We start from the raw sequence: 22,975 nt of genomic DNA on the forward strand, positions 1-22,975 counted from the left end.
TATAGTAATTTGGGTACTTATTTGATTCTTGGTTCGATCCGGTTCTTTGGTTATAGAAATTTAAGATCGTTTGATTAATTGGTAAGATCCAAATCCAAAGCAAACCTCTTTTTGGTTCAGTTTGGTTTGGTTTGGTTCGGATAAATGTGTCCATACCTATATTTAACATATTCTTATTTGTACACAAGACGATTTATATATATACCCAAATAAAAACTTCAAACTTTTTGATCTCATATTTTAAATTAAGGAAATGAGATACAGACATCAATTTATATTTCCCATAACAACTCCAAACTTTTTATCCCTTTATATAAAAATACCCGTGAAACAATAGGATATTCCATAAAAATATTGATTATCCTATAGAAATAAATCACTATCCTAAAATACCATAAAATCCTCATTTTGTTTTCATATTTTAGTTTATAACAATCTTAATACACGAAATTAAGTTAGATTTTCCATAGTATAACAACTCCAAATATATTACGTTATTGTGTTTGAAAAAATTATATAAACATTTTAAAATATGGTTAATGTTAAAGATATTTGCTACTAATGACGTAAAAATAAGATTTCTACGTTTATAAATTGAAATCAAACATCAAGATCTAGTATGAATTAAATTATTACAGAACTCCAAAATTACAATTTAATTTGGTGGGTCCAATTGCCGTTTCAATCTTTGTAAATCTGTCTATTGACTTGCTCCAAATAAGACACGATTCACAGCTTTTTTTGTTTGTTGAGTTTCAGTTTTTATGTTTGTATATTCAGACATAACGATTAACGTAGACATGTAAGAAAAACATATCTCTATCTCTATCTCTCTCTTTCATTTCTCTTGGCCGTAGTTTGTAATGAAGTAGATCTTATCTGGCTCATTCAATCAGTCGCAATAGCCAAGTGGGAACAGCATCTAGGGTTCTTTTTTTGTGTTTGTATTCGATACATTAATCAACTTGTAAGTTTTGTCTAAGAATGTCCACATTGCGATTCATTGGTATAATTTCAATATTTTATTAATTAATTAATGTGTTTGTATGGGTACATGTTTGGAGATACAGCAGATTCATGAATTATGATCATATAAAAGATTTGATACCTCTCTTAACGACAGAGTGATCGTTGTACTTCCTTAAAACAGTTTTGTTTAAATTTTTTAAAAAAACTTCTGAACTTAAGAAGCCTTTTTAAGTTTTACCATAGTAGTTTTGAACGCTTGAAGTATGATAGTTTTGAAAATGTTCTTTTGTAAATATTCCTAGGTTCTTCAAATATGCGTTTCGTAACATACATTTTATCTACTATCCAGTAACTGTCTGCAACAGAAGAAGCGGCAAAACGAAGGTTGAATACTTGAATGTTATATAACATATAAGTTACAAAGGCAGTGCCTCTAAGTTTCTTCGTGGGGACCAAACTTTCAGCTAAACAACAACATCCTACTATGTGACTCCTATATCTTTTAGTTGTGTATTGTCTTTTTATGAACTGGACCTTCTTATATATCGTTTATAACAACAACAACAAAAGAAGATTTCTCCTATCGTTGAAAGTTTCTTTAATGTATAACCCTTACTTTATTAACCTGTTTTATGTAGCACCTCTATATATCGTACCATAGCACTTCCAAACAAAAAAAACTTCTTTGAAATTTCTACCAATACTTTATTAACTTGTTTTTTAGTAGCTTAGATAATCCATATTATAGGCCACTTCCAAACAAAAAAACGTCTTTGAAATTATCCATCTTACCAAAATGTTAAGCGCCACGAGAAGTAACATTTCTTATGTACCACAGATGTAAATCAATATTGGCTCGTTGATAATGACAGATTGTTGTTAGAAAGGGTTAGACAAAATGAATCTTAAGAACAAAAGTCCTGTTCTTAATGGAATTTGGTGTGTTTGGTTTGGCTTGATTGCACTGAAATTGGTACCAGATCAGTTTTTCCCTTTGTTCCACAAGACTTTGTAAGTGCAACGGTGGCGGGGAAAATTGCCGATTTATTCCCCAAGTATTTGAAATCGACAATTTTAATATTCAAATATTGCTCGCGCAGAATTATTACTCAACTAATAGTTGACTGCACAAAATTGGGAATGAAATAGTCAACCATTAACTGATAGACGAAAAAATAACGGTTTCCGTCAACTTTTAACGGTTGAATATTTGAATCATAATTTTGCGCATTCAAAGATTAGTTGGAGAATAAATATGCGCATATAATACTTGAGTATTTAATTTGCTGATTGAAAATATTTGAGGAATTAAAAACTCGCGTTTTATATTCTTTATAAGATTGAAAGTCACGAACATTAATTTTCTTTAAGAAAAAACATAATTAAAAATATTTTCAAGTTAAATAAAATAATTATACTAGATATTTACTTTTTTGAAAGCGATTGCTGAGTTTTTACAATGAAATATAAAACAATACAAAATAATTATAGTTACATCGTATTGTTGATGTACTTCATGTTTATAAATCATTTTAGATGATTTATAAATTAATTCCTAGTTAAAAAAATCTCAATTTGAACCAATTTATAAGATACTTAATACCAGAAAAATATATTTTTAGTTTTTTAAAACATATAAAATGATATAAGATAACTACATTTGCACTGTATTTTTAGTTTACAATATATAATTGTCTAAAGTATAGATTCAATGTACAAAATACGAATGTATAAGCAATACGAAATCATCCATAAGTGATTTTATAAACATGAAGTACATCAACACTGTGATGCAATCATGCAACTATAGTTATTTGTATTATTTTATACGTCATTGTAAAAAAATTAAAAAAAAAATCAGAAGGTAAATTTTTTGCATATTAGCTATATCTAACTTGAGAATATTTTAAATTATGACTTAAAATATATTGTTCCTTTTAATTCCTCAAATATTTTCAATCGACAAATTAAATACTTAAGTATTATATGCGCATATTGATTCCTCAACTAATCACTGAATGCACAAAATTATGATTTAAATATTCAACCGTTAAAAAATTAACAAAATCATTATTTTTTCGTCCATTAGTTAATGGTTGACTATTTCGTTCCTAATTTCGCGCAATCAACTATTAATTGGGGAATAATTCTGCGCAAGCAATACTTGAGTATTAAAACTACCGATTTCAAATACTCGGGGAATAAAATTCACATTTTCCCAACGGTGGTGATGTATTAATGGTTAAAGAAAATCGGCTCAGTTATGATTTTGAGTTACATTGATCAGTTTCGGTTTAAGAGATACAATATGTACAAACTGTTGTATCTTCTAACAATAAAAATGACTTGTCACATTATTATTACCAGATAATATATACATCAGCTCTATCCAGACAAGAAAGTCACATTATTGGTTTTCCTGTGCACATACCAAGTCCAGAAAGCACAATTAAGTGCAAAAAAAAAAAGAAACTTCTGTCGTTGCAGAAGAAAAAAAACTTACAAAAACTTCAGTTTCTTTTTTAAGAAAAGCTAAAGTGAGATATAACAGGAATATTCAGTAATTCACACCTAATGGTGAGTTCATAGCAGAAACAGCAAGGGAAGCTCTCTTAACGAATCTTCCTTTCATTCGAGGTCTTTTCTCTGCATTCAGTTTACGTACTTCGTACCTTATCTTCTTCGAAAACAATCTCGTCCTCCTCTTCTCCCTGTACCTCGAGACTCTAGCTTCTCTTCCTCCATCCCCAAACCCACTCGAGGGTAAACATCCACCAACGTGATGCTTCTGCTGACTTTCTCTAACATTTCCCCCCTAAACACACACACAGATTCAACTTTAGTTTGTTAGGATTAACTTGGACCTGAGTTAATATATAAATATAGCTATTAGCGAAACTCACTTTTGATTAAAAAAGGATGAGTCTGTATAACATACCATGGAAACAACTGGCCAACCGCTGATGTCTACGTCACGTTCTGGTGGCTCTCCTGATGTCCACGGTGGACCTTGGCCTCCCCAAGTTGATATCACCGACTCGTAGTTTAATCTCAGCATCAGAACATTCTTTTGCTCTTCCTCCTTCACCGTAATACATTCACCACTACTTTCAACATTCTTTAACGCCTCTTCTTCGTATGTGTTGTGTGACTCGTAATCAAAGCTCAGCTCAAACGGCATCGTTCCATCTCGGTCATCATCGCATATTCCAATGTTCATATCTTTAGTTTCCTCCTCTTTTTCTATTTTAAACGTTTCTGTTTTAGATAACCCTAGTTCCTCCATGGCATAAGACTCTGTGTCTAGCCCACGACCGAGTAGACTCTCCACGTCAGCAGCGTACTCTTCGAGCTCCATGCCGGTGGGGAAAAAACCATTTAAACAACTCTCGTCGTTGTCTTCGTCCTCCTGATCATCCATCATTACACCACTTCTCATTATAGGAAACTCGATCTTGGCCTCAACGACGTCGTTTAAGATTTGCTCAGCCACCGTTGGATCAAGAACCGGCACTTGACAAATCAGCTGTTCTTCGAGCTCACAGCCCTCGGTCTGGTCCTCAACACTAATCTCGGGGACCAAATCATGAAATATCGACAAATTATTCTTCTTACCAGAGCCACGTGGAGTACGAGGTTTACGAGTGAACCCGTGATGCCACGTTGCAGCCTCATGCGGAGGAGAAGAAGGTGAGTGGTTGTGGTTGTGGTTGCTATGCTTTGAGGCAGACTTCAAAAGAACTCTCTCGTGCCGGCGAGCGAGAAGATTCGCTGAGTGGACCAAAGTGTCGCAAGATTGGCATAGGAAAGCATCGTCGGCGGCGCAGTACCACCGTGCCCGCCTCTTCACGCAGCTGTCGCAGGCCCTCGCCGTCTTAGCACCAACAGCACTCGCCAAACTTTTCATCTTTTCACAAGATCGAAAAAACAGCATCAACAGCGAGAGAGCACGAGGGGTTTGATTGGGAGCTCAGCTTCAGTAGTTGAATATTTTCTCAAATGATTACTCTCTACAAAAAGTTATACTCCCGCATGAAGTGCGCTCTCCTTTGTCAGTTGATTTTTAAGTAATGAAAAAATTTATGTACTTTTTTGGGTGTTTATGTCTTCAATTGGGACCCATCCGAAGGCCTTATCTAGATTTTGATTGGTTGAGTTCTGAATATGATCCTTGTAATAGGGTTTTCATTGGCCAGCTAAGTTATCCAATGGATTTCTTGTGTGGTCCTACTTGCTGCCTTATTTTTTTATTCTCTATTCTCTATTCCTTGCGCAACCCTGAATGCATTTTTGGAATAAAATCTTCTTGAATGCTTAGTTTCTTTGCATTCCAAAAAATGTTCACCAGTTGCAACGTAAAAATTGAAAGGTACTCCATTTTATTGTATGACATTCCATATCATTCCCCAAAAAGTTTTAACTTTCATTTGTGAAAAATCATTCCAAATCAAAGACGTGGAATGCTGATTCTGTTCTTTAAATTCCATAAATAATAATTTTTACCATTCCATATATTCCTTTATATGTAGATTTTTGTGGTTTTTTGTTATTTATTTCTTTTTGTGTATACGTCTCTTTTATTTCTGCCAGATTGTTTATATATTCAAACAAAAAATGAAAAATTAAAGTAGGGAACACTTAGAAAAGACTAATATGAAAATTAGACACTTCTTTGGAACACTTGCAAATTATAACTTTTTCATTAGGAAGAAAACAAAAAAAAATATTTGCTATCTAACAAAAACTAATAACCATGTTTGGTTAGTAAAAATTAACTAGTTAAAGATGCCAAATTCAAGATTAGTCACTAGCTTTAAGCACTAGTAAACTGATTTTACAGGGTTAATTTACAAATCTTTATATGTTGTTTCTTGCAAAACATATAAAATGGAGTTGTTAACATAGAAGTATACTTTTGGAAATATGTGTGGTATTTTTATGACTCTTTGGGTATAACATCATCCCAAACCATTTACACTGAATTAGCCACGATCATGGCTACCAATTTTCTGTGACCAAGTATTTTAGATACGATCTACTCACTACTTAGCCACAGAAGAAAAAAATTCAAAATAGATAAAAAAAATCTTGGCCAGTCGATAAAAATGTTATTATTTACAAATATACAGCAATTTAAGTGTTCGTACTAGACGAATGGCTACTAGACTACTAGTGGCCTTGAATATCGCAAGACAGCCACGAAGCGTCAATTGTCCAATCATTCAACATATTTACAAATGACCACATATAATTCGTGGCTTTTTTTTTTTTTTTTTTTTTTGACGTCAAAAGACCATTCTATTACTCAAACTTGAGGTGGTCTGGGTAACCAAACCGGAATAGAACAACCAACAAAATGTAACTCTCTATGGAAAGATCTAGCAGTATCAGCTAAAAAATCAGCAATCTGATTGTGCGCCCGTGGAACGTGAGTGATGTTGAATTCCGGAAAGCATATCTGTAGCGTCTCTATCCTCTCCAATTCCGTCGAAAAGCTTGGCCACGCCTGAGGGTCCTTTACCATTGCAATTAGTTCCTTACAGTCTGCCTCAAAGATCTGGTAGGTCGAATGTTGCAGCATATATATTCTCCATCGCCCACCGCAGTGCTTCTACTTCCGAGTACAAGGCTGATTCGCATCGGGGGAAGTTTCTTGTCCCCATAAGTTGAGTGTTCCCAGAACTATCCATCCATGCCCATCCGCTTCCACTAAAGTTAGCAGAAGATGTCCAAGATCCATCTAACAAGCAAATGTTTCCAAAGCTTACGACTTGGGGTTCCTCATTTATATTATCTTGTGCCACTGCTTGTGCCACTTCATTAGCATCAAACCAGGCTTGACATTCACTCTCTGCATGTCTAACTAGTTCCAAAGGATCTCTATCTATTCCCCTGAAGACTTTTTCATTACTAGCCTTCCAAATGTACCATATCATCCATGGATAAGGATCCCTATCTTGCTCTGGCCCAATGATACCATTCTTCCTCCAGAATAGATAATCCATATTTGTGTAGACGTTCAAAACCGGAAAAATATTTGGGCATGTCGGAGTTGATGATAAAGACCACACTTGAAGAGCTGGTGGGCATTCAAAAATTGCATGTGTGACGGTCTCCTCCACTTCTCCACATCTTGGGCAATAATTGTCACACCTCATATTACGTCTAACTAAGTTCCTCGTTACTGCCACATGACCAGTTAACAACTGCCATATAAGATGACATATCTTCGTAGGAGCCTTCAATTTCCACGCGAAATCTTGTAGCTTTGTAATACTTGGCTCCAAAACTTCCTTTTCCTCCGTTACCTTTAATAAATTCTGGGCCACCCAATATCCAGATTTGACCGTGTATTGGCCATTCCTTGTAAAGTTCCAGCAGAAAGTATCACGACGATGAGTTGAGCTTATGGCCAAACTCCTTATGAATGGTATATCCTCAGGATGAACATAGTTCTCCAATAGTCCCACATCCCAATCCTTTGATCCCTGATCAATAAGATCGCTTACTCTCATATTAGGATGCATCACTGGTGCTATGGGGACAGCTGGCCTCGCATGGTTCGATGGAATCCATGGATCCTCCCATACCTTAATTTCATAACCTGAATGTATCTTCTGTCTAATTCCCAGTAATAGCAATTTCCTTGCAGCAGAAATGCTAGTCCACACATAGGATGGGCTGCTAGCAGCGTTTACTCTTAATGGAGAGCTCAATCTATAATATCTTCCCCGTAAGACTCGAGCGACCAGAGAATCAGGGAACTGTACTAGTCTCCATAGTTGTTTAGCCAAAAGAGCCAGATTAAACTCATGGATCATTCGGAAGCCAATTCCACCCTCCTCTCTTGGTAGACAGACTTTTTCCCATTTTGCCCAGTGTATTCCTCTTTTTGGTGGATTCGAGCTCCACCAGAACTGAGCGATGACACTGCTAAATTTTCGCATATCTTCAATGGGAGCAGGAAAGTCGACATGACGTATGTCGGAAGAGCGAGCAGAATGGATTTAATCAGCACTTCCTTTCCACCTTTTGAGAGCCATTTACTTGTCCATCCATTCACTCTATTCATCAGCTTATCTTTCAGGAATGCAAAAAGTTTGTATTTAGATCCGCTTATGTCTTCGGGGATGCCTAAGTATGTTCCTATTCCTCCTTCATTTTGTATCCCAAGTGCATCTTTAATCTCTTGTCTAGTAGTTGCATTAATCCGCTTACCAAAGAGTAAGGACGATTTGTCAAAGTTGATACATTGACCAGATGCTTTGCCATATCTTTTGACTACTTTCATTACTTCTTCACATTCACGGGGCTCTGCCTTACAGAACAAAATGCTATCATCAGCAAAGAGAAGGTGGGATACCGACGGACACGTGCGTGTAACACGCATCCCTGTTATCTTCCCTTGTATCTCTGCATGATTAAGAAGGCTAGCGAGCGCTTTCGTGCATAGAATAAAAATGAAAGGAGACAAAGGATCTCCTTGACGTAATCCTCTACCTGGAGTAATATTCCCTCTTGGCTCTCCATTCATGAGAACCTTATATTTCACCGATGTAATGCATCGCATGACCCAACTGATCCAAGTTCCTGAGAAACCCATCTTGCGCAAGACAACTTCAATAAAAGACCACTCCATCCTATCATATTCTTTGCTCATGTCTGTCTTGATGGTCATCCTTTTATTTCATCCACTTGGCTCCGTTCGCAAAGCCTGGAACATTTCCTGAGCGATCATAACATTATCTGAAATCTGTCTCCCAGCAACAAAGGCTGACTGGGTTTCCGATATCAAGCCTGGTAGTACTTTTTTTAACCTCTGGCATAAGACTTTAGAGATTATCTTGTAGCTGACGTTGCACAGGCTAATGGGTCTAAACTGAGCCATTGCATTAGGCTTTGTTATCTTCGGGATGAGACATATATTTGTATCATTCAGTCCATTCGCCACCATCCCCTCAAACAGGAATTTAATAACCATAAGAGTTAAATCTTCTTTTACTATATCCCATAATTTCTGGTAAAAAAGCGCAGTCATCCCATCTGGTCATGGGGCCTTTCTCTGGGTGCATGGCAAAAAGCGCTAATTTGACCTCCCATTCAGAGACCGGAGCTGTAAGGTTGTCATTCATATCACCAGTGATCGTCGTTGGAACTTGAGCTAGCGCCTCCTCAATTTCCTTCGGGTTTGATGATTCAAAAATCTGCCTAAAATAACTAGTAGCAATGGCTACTAGTCCTTCTTCATTCTCAACAATATTTACATTCTCATCTAAGAGCTGTGTGATCTTATTTCTTGCTCTTCTTTGCTTCGTCAAGGCATGTAAATTTTTTGTATTTATATCTCCTTCTCTCAACCAAAACACCCGACTCTTCTGCTTCCAGAACATCTCTTCTGCTTTAAGAGCATCTGAGAGTTCCTTTAGGGCTGCTGCAATTTCCTCAGTTGTGGCATTATCATCTGCATACAATCCTTCCACCTTTTCTTTAAGCTCCTCCACTAATTTTGCCGAATTGACATTATTTTGCTTTCGCCATTCACTCAAGGCTCTCCTGCAGCTAGAAATATGTTCCATAATAGTCGCATTGGGAGGAAGATCATGAGATTTCCATCCCTCAAGGATAACTTGCCGTAGCTCTTCATTATCCAACCATCTTTTATCAAACTTAAACTTTTTGGATCTTCTCGTTGGCTTTATGAGTATGTCTGCAAGAATCGGACGATGGTCCGATCCCCATAGCCTCATGTACTTTACAGTCGAGTGGGGAAACTCCTCATGCCAGTCCGCATTTCCTACAGCTATGTCTAAACGACATCGAACTTTTGATCCTCCTGCTCTCTTCCCCACCCAAGAAAGCATATCACCCGTGAAAGGAAATTCTAGCATACCACAGTGATTAAGCATCTGCTTGAAAGGAAGAAAAGAACTATCAGGGCGTTGTCTTCCTCCTGTTTTCTCATTATGACATGTTATTTCATTAAAATCTCCTATCATGAACCAAGGTTCATTTCTTGTTGTTGAGAAACGCGTAAGACGTTCCCAAACTTGATCTCTTCTTTCTAATACAAGGTCTCAATAAACAAATGTCATATAGACTTTTATTTCATCAATGACTGCCTCAATGTCAATCATACGATTATTTGAAAATAAAACATTAACTTGAAATTCATCCATAAAAAATAAAGCTAAACCTCCGCTGAGTCCAAGTGGCTCAACAGTATACAAATGATCAAATCCTAAGTCGGCCTTAATGTTTTGCAACAGCAGCCTTCCATTCTTCGTCTCAGAAAGAAACACAAGTCCTGGGCGATGCTTCTGACACATCTCCGTAAGGCGTCGAACTGTGAGGTCGTTTCCAATCCCTCTACAGTTCCAACTGAGCGTCCTCATTGATCAAGGTGTGATGGGTTTTTGGACCCCATCGAACCATCACTCTTTGATGAGCCGGTTTTCTGTCTCCTCGAGCTATGGTGATGGCGTCTTGAGCCTCCAGTTCCACCAGACACACGAGCTGCAAGAGAGGAAGATGATCTCTTCTGTGGAGATCCTCGAAGAAGAATCTCAAATTTCTTTTTCTGAATGCCCAAAGAAGCACTCGACTTGTAACCATGTTTGATATGTCTCGACGATCTACCAGCCAATTTCTGTGATTTTTTATCAGCCCTATCATGACCGTTTTTATCTTCCATTTCCGCAAGCTCCAACCCCATCAAATCATCATTCTCCATCTCACAATCCATCAAACCACCATCTAGCTGCTCCGTAATATCCATATCATTGAGCGCTTCAATCACCTGATCATCTTCCGTAGTCAGCTTTGGATCCTGCTCTGTCAAAGTTTCAAACGCTAGAGACCGACGAGTCCCTTTTAAACGTTTTGTTACGTTCTCATCTAAGCTACCACCCCGGGATGGCGTAACAATAGCGCTAGCTATTCTCCTCGTAACAGTAGCCACACCCAAGCTTCTTTGATCTGGACTCGGACGCGGTTGCGACTGCAGTGGAGAAGCTTCACGATCAACCTGCACCCACTTTGCACTTTCCCTCGGTAGTGGAGAGACACTCCGCATTTGATGGTCATAAGAACCATCACCACGATCCATCGATGCATGCACCAGTCGATCATGTACCACGTTCTCATCATGGCGAGATTGAGGCTGGGACTTCTTCTCACACCAGCTTGCTCCATTGTACCTATCGTAAGGTTTTGCCTCCACTCGCGCACCCCCATACCTCTTCCTCCAAGACGGGTCATCCCGCCGCCGAATCACCCTGTCCACACGGCCCTTATAAGCCTCACGAGGATGATCCAAGTCATATTTCTGCCTTCCATTGTTATTCCTCTCAGTGGCGTAGCTAGACGGCTTATGGTATGGTGCAACCGGCGCATTCGAGTGCAACGCATTAGGCTCCTTTTTAACCAACGCTTTCGAATACTGCTGTGGCCGGTTCTCCTGCAGCTGAATCCGCGCAAAGACGCCTTGACGCTGAAGCAAAGGACAATATTCCTTCTCATGGGTAAGCATGCCACAAGTAGAACAATGTTTGAACAACATCTCGTACTTAATTTCAATCGTAACCTCATTTCCTTCAGGAGATTCAGCCTTCCTTGCAAACTTTAGTGGCCGTCGAGAGTCAATATCTAGGAGCATTCTTCCCTCAATCAGCTCTATTTTGTCCTGATGAACATGCCCCAGGCGGGAACCTATTTCCCTCAGGTTGTTCTCGGTCCATAGATGTAAGGGAACACCAATCAGTCGAGTCCAGAATGGTATTATCCAAGGATAGTCATCATGGACGATGGGTTCCCATCGAACCAGCACAAACATACAGAAGTTGAAGTGAAACGGACCCTGTCGAAGAACAGAGTTTAGCTCATCTTCGGTGGTAAAGTTGAGTAGAAACTTTTCATTTCCCAAATCATTTGCAGTGATGCGTTCCTCCATGCCCCATTGAACCGGCATATTCTGGAGAAGTTTCTCCACACTTTGTTTTTTCGGGTTAAGGATCTTGCCGATCAGAGACAGCTTGAATTCATTAATGTTTTGAGAGACATCATGATCAGTTAACTTAATCGGTTCATCATCATCCTCATAGAGGATTTCCTTGCCCTTAATATCAGCCATATGAGTTGATTTTGAACGGTAAGAGGACCCCATATGAGGGCTCGAGCTGTAGTAATCCTGCTTCACAACGATCGGTAGAAACAGAGAGGTTCAGACCGTGACGTAAGATCGGACCAAAACAAGTAGTAGCCTCAACCTGACTTAACAACCCGTGAAGATGCCACTCGTTAACCGGAGCCAAGTGGAGTAGCGGAACCGAGAAAGGAAACAACCGGATTCGAAAGGATCGAATGGATATGGGCAGGGATGTAGTCGATCGATCAGTAACCACACGTTAATGAACGTGGAGATCAAGTGAACCCGTAATCAGACCGAGAGAGGTCGACGATGAACAGATCGACTTTGATGCCGTGGGAAATACTCCAGATAAGAGCGATCGAGATACAGCGTACGATGAGGACTCCGTATAGCCAGGTGATCCACACGCCAAAGAACGTGTCGATCAGATGAAGATCAAAACTTCAAAGGAAGCTTGCGATCTGGAGATTCGCCATTAGAGTCGCCGCAGAAGCCCTAACCCTAATCCAGATGTTAAACTGTGAAAAAAAAAAAATTGTGGCTTTTATGTGACGAACCTATCACAGATAGATGCGTAAGTTAACGTAAGTAATACTCAAGTTGAATAGGAGTCTTGAAATAGCCATAGTTACACTGTGTTGCTACTTGTTGCCTTGGTTTTTAATTTAAGCCAACAAGTAATACTATAACTCTCTAAAATTTGTAGAGTTTGAATATAGATTGAATATATTTTTGGATTTTGAGATGAAAAGATTCATGGAAAACTATTATGTATGAAAATGTTGTGTAGAACATGTAAACTAGAGCCGATGATTCTTAGAAGAATTCTTGAAATCATACAGTCAGAGGATTTAAAGCATTTGGAATTGCATAAGACGTATTTAACTTGGGCCGACATTCTTCAATTCTATGTAACATATTTCTCATCGTTTCTCCGGCCATACAAGCCGTCGTCTGTACGGTTCCATTCACTACAAGAAAAAATATTAATTACAAAGGCAGTTTTCCTTGTTAATTCGTCGTAATAGGAGAGTTACAATGAATCAACAAGGATGTGTGTTTTGTTAAGATTCGTCGTTACTTACTCGTAACAATAATGACAAACCGAATTCGTCGTAAAAGCAAATGAGACGTATTTGTCGTAATATCGTATGATTCATCGTAAAAGATTCGTACATTTTCCTTATAATGTCGTATTTAGGTGCTTGTACATTTTACAAAGAATTGACAAAGAAATCATTGTAAAGTACTCGTAATTTTTTACGACGAATTTACAAGTCTTTCACGTAAAGTCCTTGTAAATATTACAAGGACTTTACAAGTACTTCCTTGTAGAGTCCTTGTAAATATTACGAGAAATTAACATCTCATTGATGTATTTAATTTATTTATAAAATTGAAAAATTTTAAATTATAAAACAAAAATATTCAAATTTTTTTTTTAAATATGAAAATTATATATATAAATTTCATAAACAGTATTTAATTTATAATACAAAATGAAAAAGTATTAAAAACAAAAAAGCTAATGGAAGACATCGTCGTCGAAGTAGTTGTTGGGGTGGCTCTTTTTAAGAGAGTCTCATACTTGATCTGAAGTAGATGATCGGGCCGAAGAAGATGTCCCAACACCGTCGACAAACATCTCGGAATAAGTGAGTGGTTGTTTCTTAAAAGTCTTCTAATTGTTTAACAAAAAAAAATCAGTTTAAATACCGCAACATAATCTTTGAATACAGTTATGTTACCTAAACTAACCACCTAAACTAATTACCTAGAACTACCTAAACTAATATTTTTTTAAAAAAAAACATACCTTGAGAGGAGGAGGGGAAGAGTGGGTAGAGAGGAATGGACGAGTCATTTCTCATTCATGTTGCGAGTTTATAAAAGGAAACATCATTCCTCGTAAAGTCCTCGTAATTTTACAAGGAATTTGTCAGGCATGCGTTTTAAGTTACGACGAAATTACCAGGCCCATATTTTTAATGTTACGAGAAATCTACCAGATCCGCGGTTTTAGAGTTACAACGAATTTACAAAGAAAATATTACAACAGATGTACAAGAAAAACATTACAACGAATTTACAAGGAAATCATTACAACGAATTTACAAGGACACGTGTATTACGAGGAATCTTCCAGGCCCATGTCTTTCATTGCGACAAATTTACTAGGACTATATCTGAATCCCTGAAAATCAAATCATTAAACCCCAAAGTCCCTTAACTATAACATCATATCCCTTTTACCCCATCCTCCCCTTATCCCATTTTCCCTTATAACTTTAATTAGATTCCAAAACTAAACAAATGGGTTTGATTTCTAAATTGAACATATACAAACAAGATGAGTCTAAACAGGGTCCACCCAATTTAACATCATTTGAGTAAAGGCCTTTACGGTTCATGTTCAATAAATCCGTCATTAGTGAGTTGCATAGACCACCTCAAGTATTTCCATATTTTTGTTTCTATAATAGATAAGTTTTTTCTAATGTATTTCTTTATTTTTTCCTCTAAAAATAATATTCTTAAAATATTTTTATTTTATTTTATAGTGAACAGTTTTCATTTATAAAGTTGAAATTAACCCACTCATTATAACTTTTGAATTTTTTAATAAAATTACAATATATTTAAACTAAAAATTTTATTACAAAAAACATTATATGAAAATAATAAAACAAGGTAGACATTATCTAACAATCAACAATGCTATGTTTTTCATAAATAATCAACTAATGATTTTTGAAGTGAGAAATGTTTAGTTTAAATATCTTTAGTGGGAGGAGTTATCAGATCAGAATAAATGGGATGGTCAATTATTTGGGGTTTTGCTAATTTAAAAATAAATTACACAAACTTAATATTTTTGTCCGGCCAATAATCAGTCTCTAGTGATCGAATCACAAAAAGACTGCCAATTTCGGGGACCAAACCAGAGAAGGGTTTCCCGTTCAATCCTCAACTCTCGGTTGTGACTCAGTTTAATGACAAAGGTTTGTGTTACAACTTCTAGGCATTGTTGAGAAAAGAGATTTTTATTTCTTTTCAATAGATAATTTACATTCTATAAAAATCTTTACACACACTTACTAACGAGGAACTGACAAACACATCTTAATCATGTTTTTTACTAGATACTAGTGGTTTACCCGCGCAAAGCGCGGTTGTTATTATATATTTGTATGTTGCGTTTGTTTGAGGAAAAATATTTTCAGCGTAAGAATTCCTCACATTTGCTTTTTTTTTTAAGATCTGGATGCTGGTTGAGCGTTGCTCGGAAATTCTTTCAAACCTCTAGTGTTAAGTCCACCAGACGGCCCCATGTTCTCATCATCTCTTAACCATTACTAAAGAATTAAGGAATTCCTAGGCAGAAAATATCAAATGCGTAGGATCTTTTATAATCTTCACACCTAGGAATTTGGGTGTGTTTGTTGTGAGAGAGTAGGTGTTAACATACTCTTACGTGGTTCAGTTTCAGTAGTTTGTTTAATATCTATGTCCGTGGAGTTTACCTGTTTTACTCATCTTGTAATTATTATTGGGTTTTGGCATTAGCTACTCGTCGCCTGTTCTCACTGAGAACATTAAATTTTATTATACTGGCCTGAACACAACTCTTACCAACCTCTGTTTTAAATAGGAAAAAGGATTTGTAGCTACACAAACTATTGGCTAATGTATCTTAAACCATCTGAAGTATTAAAATGTGTCTCGAGCAACATAAACTCTTTGAAATGTATCTAATTAACCGTGCGGGGTCTAATTAGATCTACTGAAAATTCCTTGGGGTCAAATTGAATTTTTGAAACTTTAACCCAGCCAAGCCCGAATCAGAATCCAACTATTAAAATAAATCTGACCCACTGTGTTCCCAAGGATAATGAGTCAGGTCGATTTTAAAAGTTGGATTCAGATTCAGGCTTAGGCGTATTAAAGTTTCAAAAATTAGATTTGACCCCAAGGAGTATTCAGAAGATCTAATTAGATCCCGTATGGTTAATTAGAAACATTTCAAAGAGTTTATGTTGTTGAAGACACATTTTAATCCTTCAGATGGTTTATGATAACCAATAGTTCGTGTAGTTACAAATATTTTTCCTTTTAAATATGTTACAATATATATGTATCGATGTCTTGAATCACAATCTCCCTATTTTATCTTTCTCTTTTATATTGTTTAAAATAGCATGTGTTTTAAAATATCTATTGTCTTCATAGCTGCAAATTAAGTTAAGGTTGGTCAAGGAGGATGATATGCCCCTATTTAGTGTTCGTAATGATTTAGTAACCAAGTAGCAGGCAAATTGTTGTAAATATGCAGTGTGCAGCTAATATTCATCTTATTTATAAATATGTGACTAGGCTTTGGTAGGAATAGGACAATGAAAATAGTGGTGGAGAATCATTTTTCTTTTTATTTTTCAACTGCAAAATGTCTAAGACGGTGCATTTACGAAAAAGTAAAGAATAAAAGCAAAATATGTTAAAGTTCTTAAGAACTCAAGAATTCAGTGTCTGGATATATTATTTTGAGCTAATTTGATTAAAACCAAAGGAAGATGGTGAAATTAGGGATTTGCCAATAACAGTAAAAGTTTACTGCGCGTGAGGTCAATCGCTATGGTGAAAGACACAACTATCCTTTATACTCGACGAAGCCACTTCCAGAACCTAGATGATGTACACATATAAGCTGACAACAAGATTTATGTAGATTTGGAAAGATAATAAAAAGATTTGGGTTAGATTTGCTAAACTTATCTTTGTAAACGAAGAGGTACAGTGTCGTGGATTGTTCAACCCAAAACCACATCTTCTTTCATTGCCGCTGTCATTTTTTCTTCATCTTCTTTCTCTGTTCTTTTTTTTTTCTTATTGAATATAAACAAAAATAAAGTAGATCATGAATTCTAAATCATTCATGAGTTCATCTGGTTCTTTCTCCATGAGTTCATGAGGTGGGGGCTCTGGTGAAGGGGGAACCTCACCTACTGTCAAGAAGTTGAGAGGATGACCCACTGGTTCTAGCAAAAGGCAAAAGCTTCAAGCTTTAGGTAAATTTATATACATCTCTTTAATTGAAATCTTCTTCTTCCTCACGTGATGGAACTGGGAAGTTATGGTGGGTTGGATCTTCTATGTCAACTGATATCTATTAGAATATGGTAAACAATGACCTTGAGAATATCCTTCTCAAATTACTTATATGCTCCTCAACGTGTGTCTTGTTTAACCATCTTTACTCTGTTCAATGGCGTAATTTGATCTTAGAACTAATATTTTCCCTTTTGTGTGTGTTTGTGTGTGTGTGAGTTTGTTGTTGCAGGGTCAACATGAGCCGGATTCACACCTCATGTTCTTACCGAGATACGGCTATCAATCAAACCTTGGAATGTGAAACGACGGTGGGGGAAATTAACCACAAAGCCAAGAAGGTAATCCTTTTTGTTAGTGTGAAATAGTTAGTTAGAAGTGTAAATATAATAGTAGCCATATAACAATTTTCTTAGACCAACTACAATATATATTAGCTGAACAATAGTTTTGGCAATTTACCTATGTATAACTATTGGTGACTGAGGTTGCATTACATACATGGCGAAGGACAATTATTGGTGTATATTTTTGCATCTACAAAGAATAGAATGAGTTATCTTACTTTTATACTATGTAATATAAGTTCTTTCGCATAGTAGTATAGCCTTTTAGTTTGTTCAAAACTTAAGAAATATGGTGACACTATAAGATATTCATAAAACCTAATTGTATTAATTTTCTTTTGATCTCAGGAGGTTGGTGAATTGGTACGTCTAAGGCGGTGCGATTGGTATCTATTATCTAAGTGATACTATTGGACAGTTAATAAAAAAGATATCCATAAAAATATAAATTTAGAAGGAGAAATATTGTTATGCATTATTTACCTAAAAAAACTTACATATTGTAAGTTATGTTCATTGCATTTCTTTTTCTGATTCTCTGTAGGGATTGGACTCCTAACTATCCAAACTACGGCTGTCTAACAATACCAATCCACCCATGTTTTCGGATCGTGGAAGACCATTATTGTAAAATTTAACTTGGGTTCAGTTTGTTTTTGGGAGGCTAAAAGTTTTTGTAACCGTTGATGGTGGTTGGACATCAATTACTGTTGTTTTCTTGGGTTTGGGAAGATGGTTATTAGAGATTTTAGTGTGGTCTGAGATTGTTTTGCATGGTTAAACTTTCTTGTAACCGTGTACGTAACATATCAACTTAATATGTACAAGTTTGGTTGTATATATGTATTTCATGTGACAATACAACTGGTCAGACTAAGTGATTTTCACACAATACAATAAGTCAAGAAGATTGAAAAAAATATGTGCACAAATATGGAGAAGACATATAAGTGATCAAATTATTAGATGTCAAATTTTCCTCTTGGATAGTTACAACATTTTTTGACTATCCATGAACATTTGATTAACCCTAAAACCTGGTAGATGGAGAAGAAATATAATCAATTATTAGATGTTCAACTTTCCTCTTGGATAGTTACAACATTTTTTGGATGGCTAACACAATTAATGAACAGATCAATAATAAGATTAGCTATAAATTATCATACCCTTACATTCTATAGTGTTAACCATAAATCAAAACCATAAACCTCCTACAGTCTATGATATAAGATTGCTTGTTAATTTTGTAGTTGTATGTGTAACTTGTTTGATAGCTTGTTAGCGGTAATGAGAAACCTAACTTTCAATTATCCGGGATTCAATGCTATGGTACATGAAATGTTCTGACTATCCATTAAATAAAGCTAACGGTTAACAATTTTACGAGCTGGTAATAATTAATTTAATTATTGAAACTGAGATGTTGCAGGTTCCTCGGCTTGGCTTGGCTTTAGCGAGAGATCCTCAAGAAAAGGTCCTCTATGGTTCCTTTGATTCCATTGTTGGCATTACCACATTTATTGGTATCAAGCTTGGGAACAATCTGCAACACACCAATTAAATTCACATGCGTTTAGTAAAAAGTAGATTGTAGAAAAACATGAATTTCGCTTAGGTTTGGTACAAAAACATTAGCCCAAAAAGTTGTGCAGTTGTGTAAGCATGTGGACAAGCTCATCACTTGAAGGCTAGTTTAACAGAAAGGCAGATAATGGTGATTTGTAACATCATTAACATCTCATCTTCCTCCACTTCCTCTCCAAGAATACTTTTATCTAACGCTCTTGACAGCTTCTCGGAAATTTTGACCAATTTACCAAAGGGGGAAACACATAAATTATCGACGTCAAGAGCGTTAAATTATTTGTCTAATACGACAAGGTTTCTGGTACGGTGTTGCCCTAACACCCACTGTTTCTTCTCCATGGGAAAATCTTCTCCGGTAGCGGACGGTGGTGCTACCTCGTCAATTCCTTCCATTTTCAGAGAACAGACAATTGTAATCCATGTTTCTAAGCAGAAGAAATTGAGTGCCAAAATTATTAGTGAAGATGAAATGGTCGGGGTTAAACTAGAAGTATGGAGATGAAAGAGTAAGAAGATACGAAACAATTTTGAATTTCAAAAATTAAAAAAAAAACAATGAAATTTGTAAATTCACCTTGATCTAACCTATAACAAAGATTTGGGTGCAGAAGATAAGATCTTATGAGATCTTTTACTCGATTTTGTCTACATGTAGCCGTAGGTTTTGACACTATCCAACATAGGGATAGGATAGTCCATAAATTACACAATCAAAAGGCAAACAGTGAAATTTGGTAGATCGCTAAATACTCGTAAGTTCTTTGGTCTGTGTCCTAATTTCTCTGTTATTTTCAAAGAAAAGCAACGAACAGGTCATTCTGTTTTGTTACTTCTTTTTTATTTTTTAAAAGCTCCACTTCTTCCTAGTTTAGTCAATCTGTGGCTTCTTTCCAGAGCAACCATCCCTGTAGACCTAGTAGAAGGTCCCAATCCCAGGGTTTTGTCCACCACATCCCTTGATAAGCAACTGGATGCAATAATATAAGTAGTCATAACCCAAAAAGAGAAACGTTAGAGTGCTAGTAGCTAACAAATACCTGCTGGTTGAGACGTCGGCAGCATGTATATTGGTCAGTTTAGTGATTTCAGTGTCAAAAGCAACAAAATTCGAAGTTTCCGTAGCATCAGAGACGCGCACCTGTACACGGTCTGTAGCAAATATTGTTCAAAGCAATGTCTTAATTTAGAACCCTAGCTTGTGAGTTAAAAAAACAAAGGTGGATTTGGTCATGATAGATTACCATATAACTCCAACAACGTTCTCTCCTCATTGCATTGAACGCATGTGAATGATGTGAACCCACGCTTCAATTTGGCCAAAGTCAATCGTTCAATTTTCTTGACACCACATACTTCTTCGGGTTGGAGGTTGAGCCTTCCTCACTGCCACACACCCTTAGTTTAAAAACTCTTTGGGTGAGTTTGACGACATAATTAAAGGCATATTAGGTGTTTTAAAAATGAGGGGTTACCTCGGATCTCGTATTCAAGAATAGCCGGCCTGAAACCATATATCTTAAACAATCAATTTGTGAGCAGATTCAAACCCATAGTAGTTTTGCTCATAAGAGCTTATTAACACAAAAGATAAATAGCTCGAATGAGCTTTATTATGCAGATGAAAGTAAAGAAACGGAAGAGATTGTGTTTGTCACCAAGAACAGATAGATTTGTGAAATGATATTGATTTTCCAAAGCTAAGGTTTTCATTACATAGCATAACTATTTATATGGAAACTCATGAGATAAACCCTAACTATATGGGTTAATGGACTTCTCACAAGATACAAAATGGGCTTTCATTTGGATCCTCTAATATAATCTATACTATTAAAAGAGAAGGAGTTTAAAAAATATACTTAAATAAGGTTGTTTTGACCCATTAATTAGCTAATTACTTTCTGGTCTTACCTAATATTTTTTTAATAATACGATTTTTAACGTGAAAACTCCTCAAGTAAGTTTGTTTTGAGTAAAAACCCCCAAATTAAGTATTTAACGAAAAAAACCCCAAACTAACTTTATTTAATGAATTAAACCCTAGCAGATCATAATTACCATTACTACCGGTAAATCTTTAGTTTGAGGATTTCTACATTAAGTAAACATAGTTGAGGGGTTTTACCATTAAAAATTAAAAATAAAGAAAAGAAAAAATTCAAAATTTTATAATATTATCTAAAAATTAGTAACTTAAATTTTCAAAATTAGCACTTTTAATTTTTTTTGTAAATATATGAGTTTGATGTGTTTTTAACATCAACATTATATATGTATAATTAAAAATGTAAGAACTCATAAAATATAATAAAAATTATCTAAGGATTTATTATTACAGTTTTATTAGAAAAGATATAATTTCTATTATATTTTCTTGTTTTTTACATTTTTAACCTTTTAGTAATTTTATTACATGTAAATCTTTATTACATTTTTACTAGATAAGATATAATTTTTATTATATTTTTTTGTCTTTTACATTTTTAACATTTTAGTAATTTTATTACAGGTAAATCTTTAGATAATTTTTATTATATTTTCTGGGTTTTTAAATTTTAAATTTATACATATATGATGTTGATGTTCAAAACATATCAAACTTATATATTTACAAAAAAAAATTAAAAGTGTTAATTTTGAAAATTTCAGTTACTAATTTTTTAGATAATATTATAAAATATTTAATTTTTTTTACAATTTTTAATGGTAAAACCCCTCAACTATGATTACTTAATGTAGAAATCCCTAAACTAAAGATTTACCGGTAGTAATGGTAATTATGACCTGTTAGGGTTTAATTCATTAAATAAAGTTAGTTTGAGGGTTTTTTCGTTAAATACTTAGTTTGGGGGTTTTTACCCAAAACAAATTTAGTTGAGGGGTTTTAACGTTAAAAATCCTTAATAATACAAGGTAACATGAGATACATATCAAATTTAGTGGTTTAGTCAATCCCCTTATTTATTATACATCATCATTCAGTAAATTAAAAACATTACGTTATACCATATAATTAGAAACGGGACCAATCTCTAAACCTTTCTCGTTAATCGTATAATAAAAATGTGACCGTTTTCACCCAATAAATTTCTAAGTAGTCATGTATCTGCCAATCTAGATCTCTTTCATCAATTTATAAGAGCATCAACCTATTTACGAAACCATGTATTTCATATATGCATATGTACACATTAAGATATTTTTCGTCCATATGGCTAATTATCCTAAACCAAACCCTATAACTCAATCTATAGACCAATATTTTAGTGATAAATCCATAAATAAACCTATTAAGATTTATATGATGACTTTTTAAGGTGTCACGGACTAGAATTTTGAATTAGTATGATCCAGGTTCGAAAACACGACGATTTTGACCGATTACGCGCCGGAGATACGCTGTCCGGTTGGTAACCGTGGCGATTTTGACCTATCCGGCCAACAAATCGGAAATTTGAAAATCCTCCATTTTTTGAAGTTTTGGTTGTTTGGAATCCGGTGCATGGTTATAGATTGCTTAAAACTGAGTAACATTTTATGAGAAATCAAGGAATCGTCAAAAACAAATAATAAAAAAAAGATGAGGCAGCTGAAATTATGTTTAAAATCACAGAAAAGAGGTAGGAGACGAGGGTAATTTCGTAAATCTTACAATCTTTAAATAAAAAAACAAAAAAACAACAAATGTAGAGAGAGTGTGCGTTGAACACGTGACCCGGATATCTTTAATAGAAGAGAGAAACCATTGTACCACAATACAGGTTAATTGATTCGGCACTAGGCCCGGGTCGACCGCACGCGTTGCGCCTAGCGCATT

General features: G+C 35.6%; 1 protein-coding gene and 2 long non-coding RNA genes across 5 annotated transcripts; 1 reads left to right on the forward strand and 2 right to left on the reverse strand.

Moving 5' to 3' along the window:
* Positions 1–3,305: 3,305 nt before the first annotated feature.
* Positions 3,306–5,047, reverse strand: LOC106367561 (zinc finger protein CONSTANS-LIKE 16). 2 transcript variants are annotated; one of them, XM_013807346.3, is made up of 2 exons: positions 3,908–5,047; positions 3,306–3,784 (listed from the first exon to the last, which is right to left on the reverse strand). In XM_013807346.3, the coding sequence occupies exons 1-2, from the start codon at positions 4,901–4,903 to the stop codon at positions 3,527–3,529; spliced, it is 1,254 nt and encodes a 417-aa protein (XP_013662800.1). In that variant the 5' UTR covers positions 4,904–5,047; the 3' UTR covers positions 3,306–3,526. The 2 variants fall into 2 exon arrangements, with proteins under 2 accessions (XP_013662800.1, XP_048619506.1); XM_048763549.1 differs by having other exon boundaries at positions 3,873–5,036.
* Positions 5,048–5,257: 210 nt separating this feature from the next.
* LOC106367559 lies at positions 5,258–18,427 on the forward strand. 2 transcript variants are annotated; one of them, XR_002657656.2, is made up of 5 exons: positions 5,258–5,338; positions 15,375–17,181; positions 17,441–17,562; positions 17,917–17,931; positions 18,113–18,427. It is a non-coding gene; the product is annotated as an uncharacterized LOC106367559 (long non-coding RNA). The 2 variants fall into 2 exon arrangements; XR_002657655.2 differs by having other exon boundaries at positions 17,454–17,562.
* Positions 18,428–19,751: 1,324 nt separating this feature from the next.
* LOC106364782 lies at positions 19,752–20,857 on the reverse strand. The gene is made up of 4 exons (XR_001273314.3): positions 20,631–20,857; positions 20,400–20,553; positions 20,196–20,307; positions 19,752–20,125 (listed from the first exon to the last, which is right to left on the reverse strand). It is a non-coding gene; the product is annotated as an uncharacterized LOC106364782 (long non-coding RNA).
* Between the last annotated feature and the right edge of the window lie 2,118 nt (positions 20,858–22,975).

Source organism: Brassica napus, chromosome C7, assembly GCF_020379485.1.
Source record: "Brassica napus cultivar Da-Ae chromosome C7, Da-Ae, whole genome shotgun sequence".
In the NCBI taxonomy this organism is placed as follows: domain Eukaryota; kingdom Viridiplantae; phylum Streptophyta; class Magnoliopsida; order Brassicales; family Brassicaceae; genus Brassica; species Brassica napus.

Bases quoted from the DNA above. Each gene is read 5' to 3' on its own strand.
- LOC106367561 (XM_013807346.3), bottom strand. From the start codon at position 4,903: ATGCTGTTTTTTCGATCTTGTGAAAAGATGAAAAGTTTGGCGAGTGCT. The intron at 3,785-3,907 runs GTATGTTATACA...GTGTGTGTTTAG, and splicing joins GTTGGCCAGTTGTTTCCATG to GGGGGAAATGTTAGAGAAAG.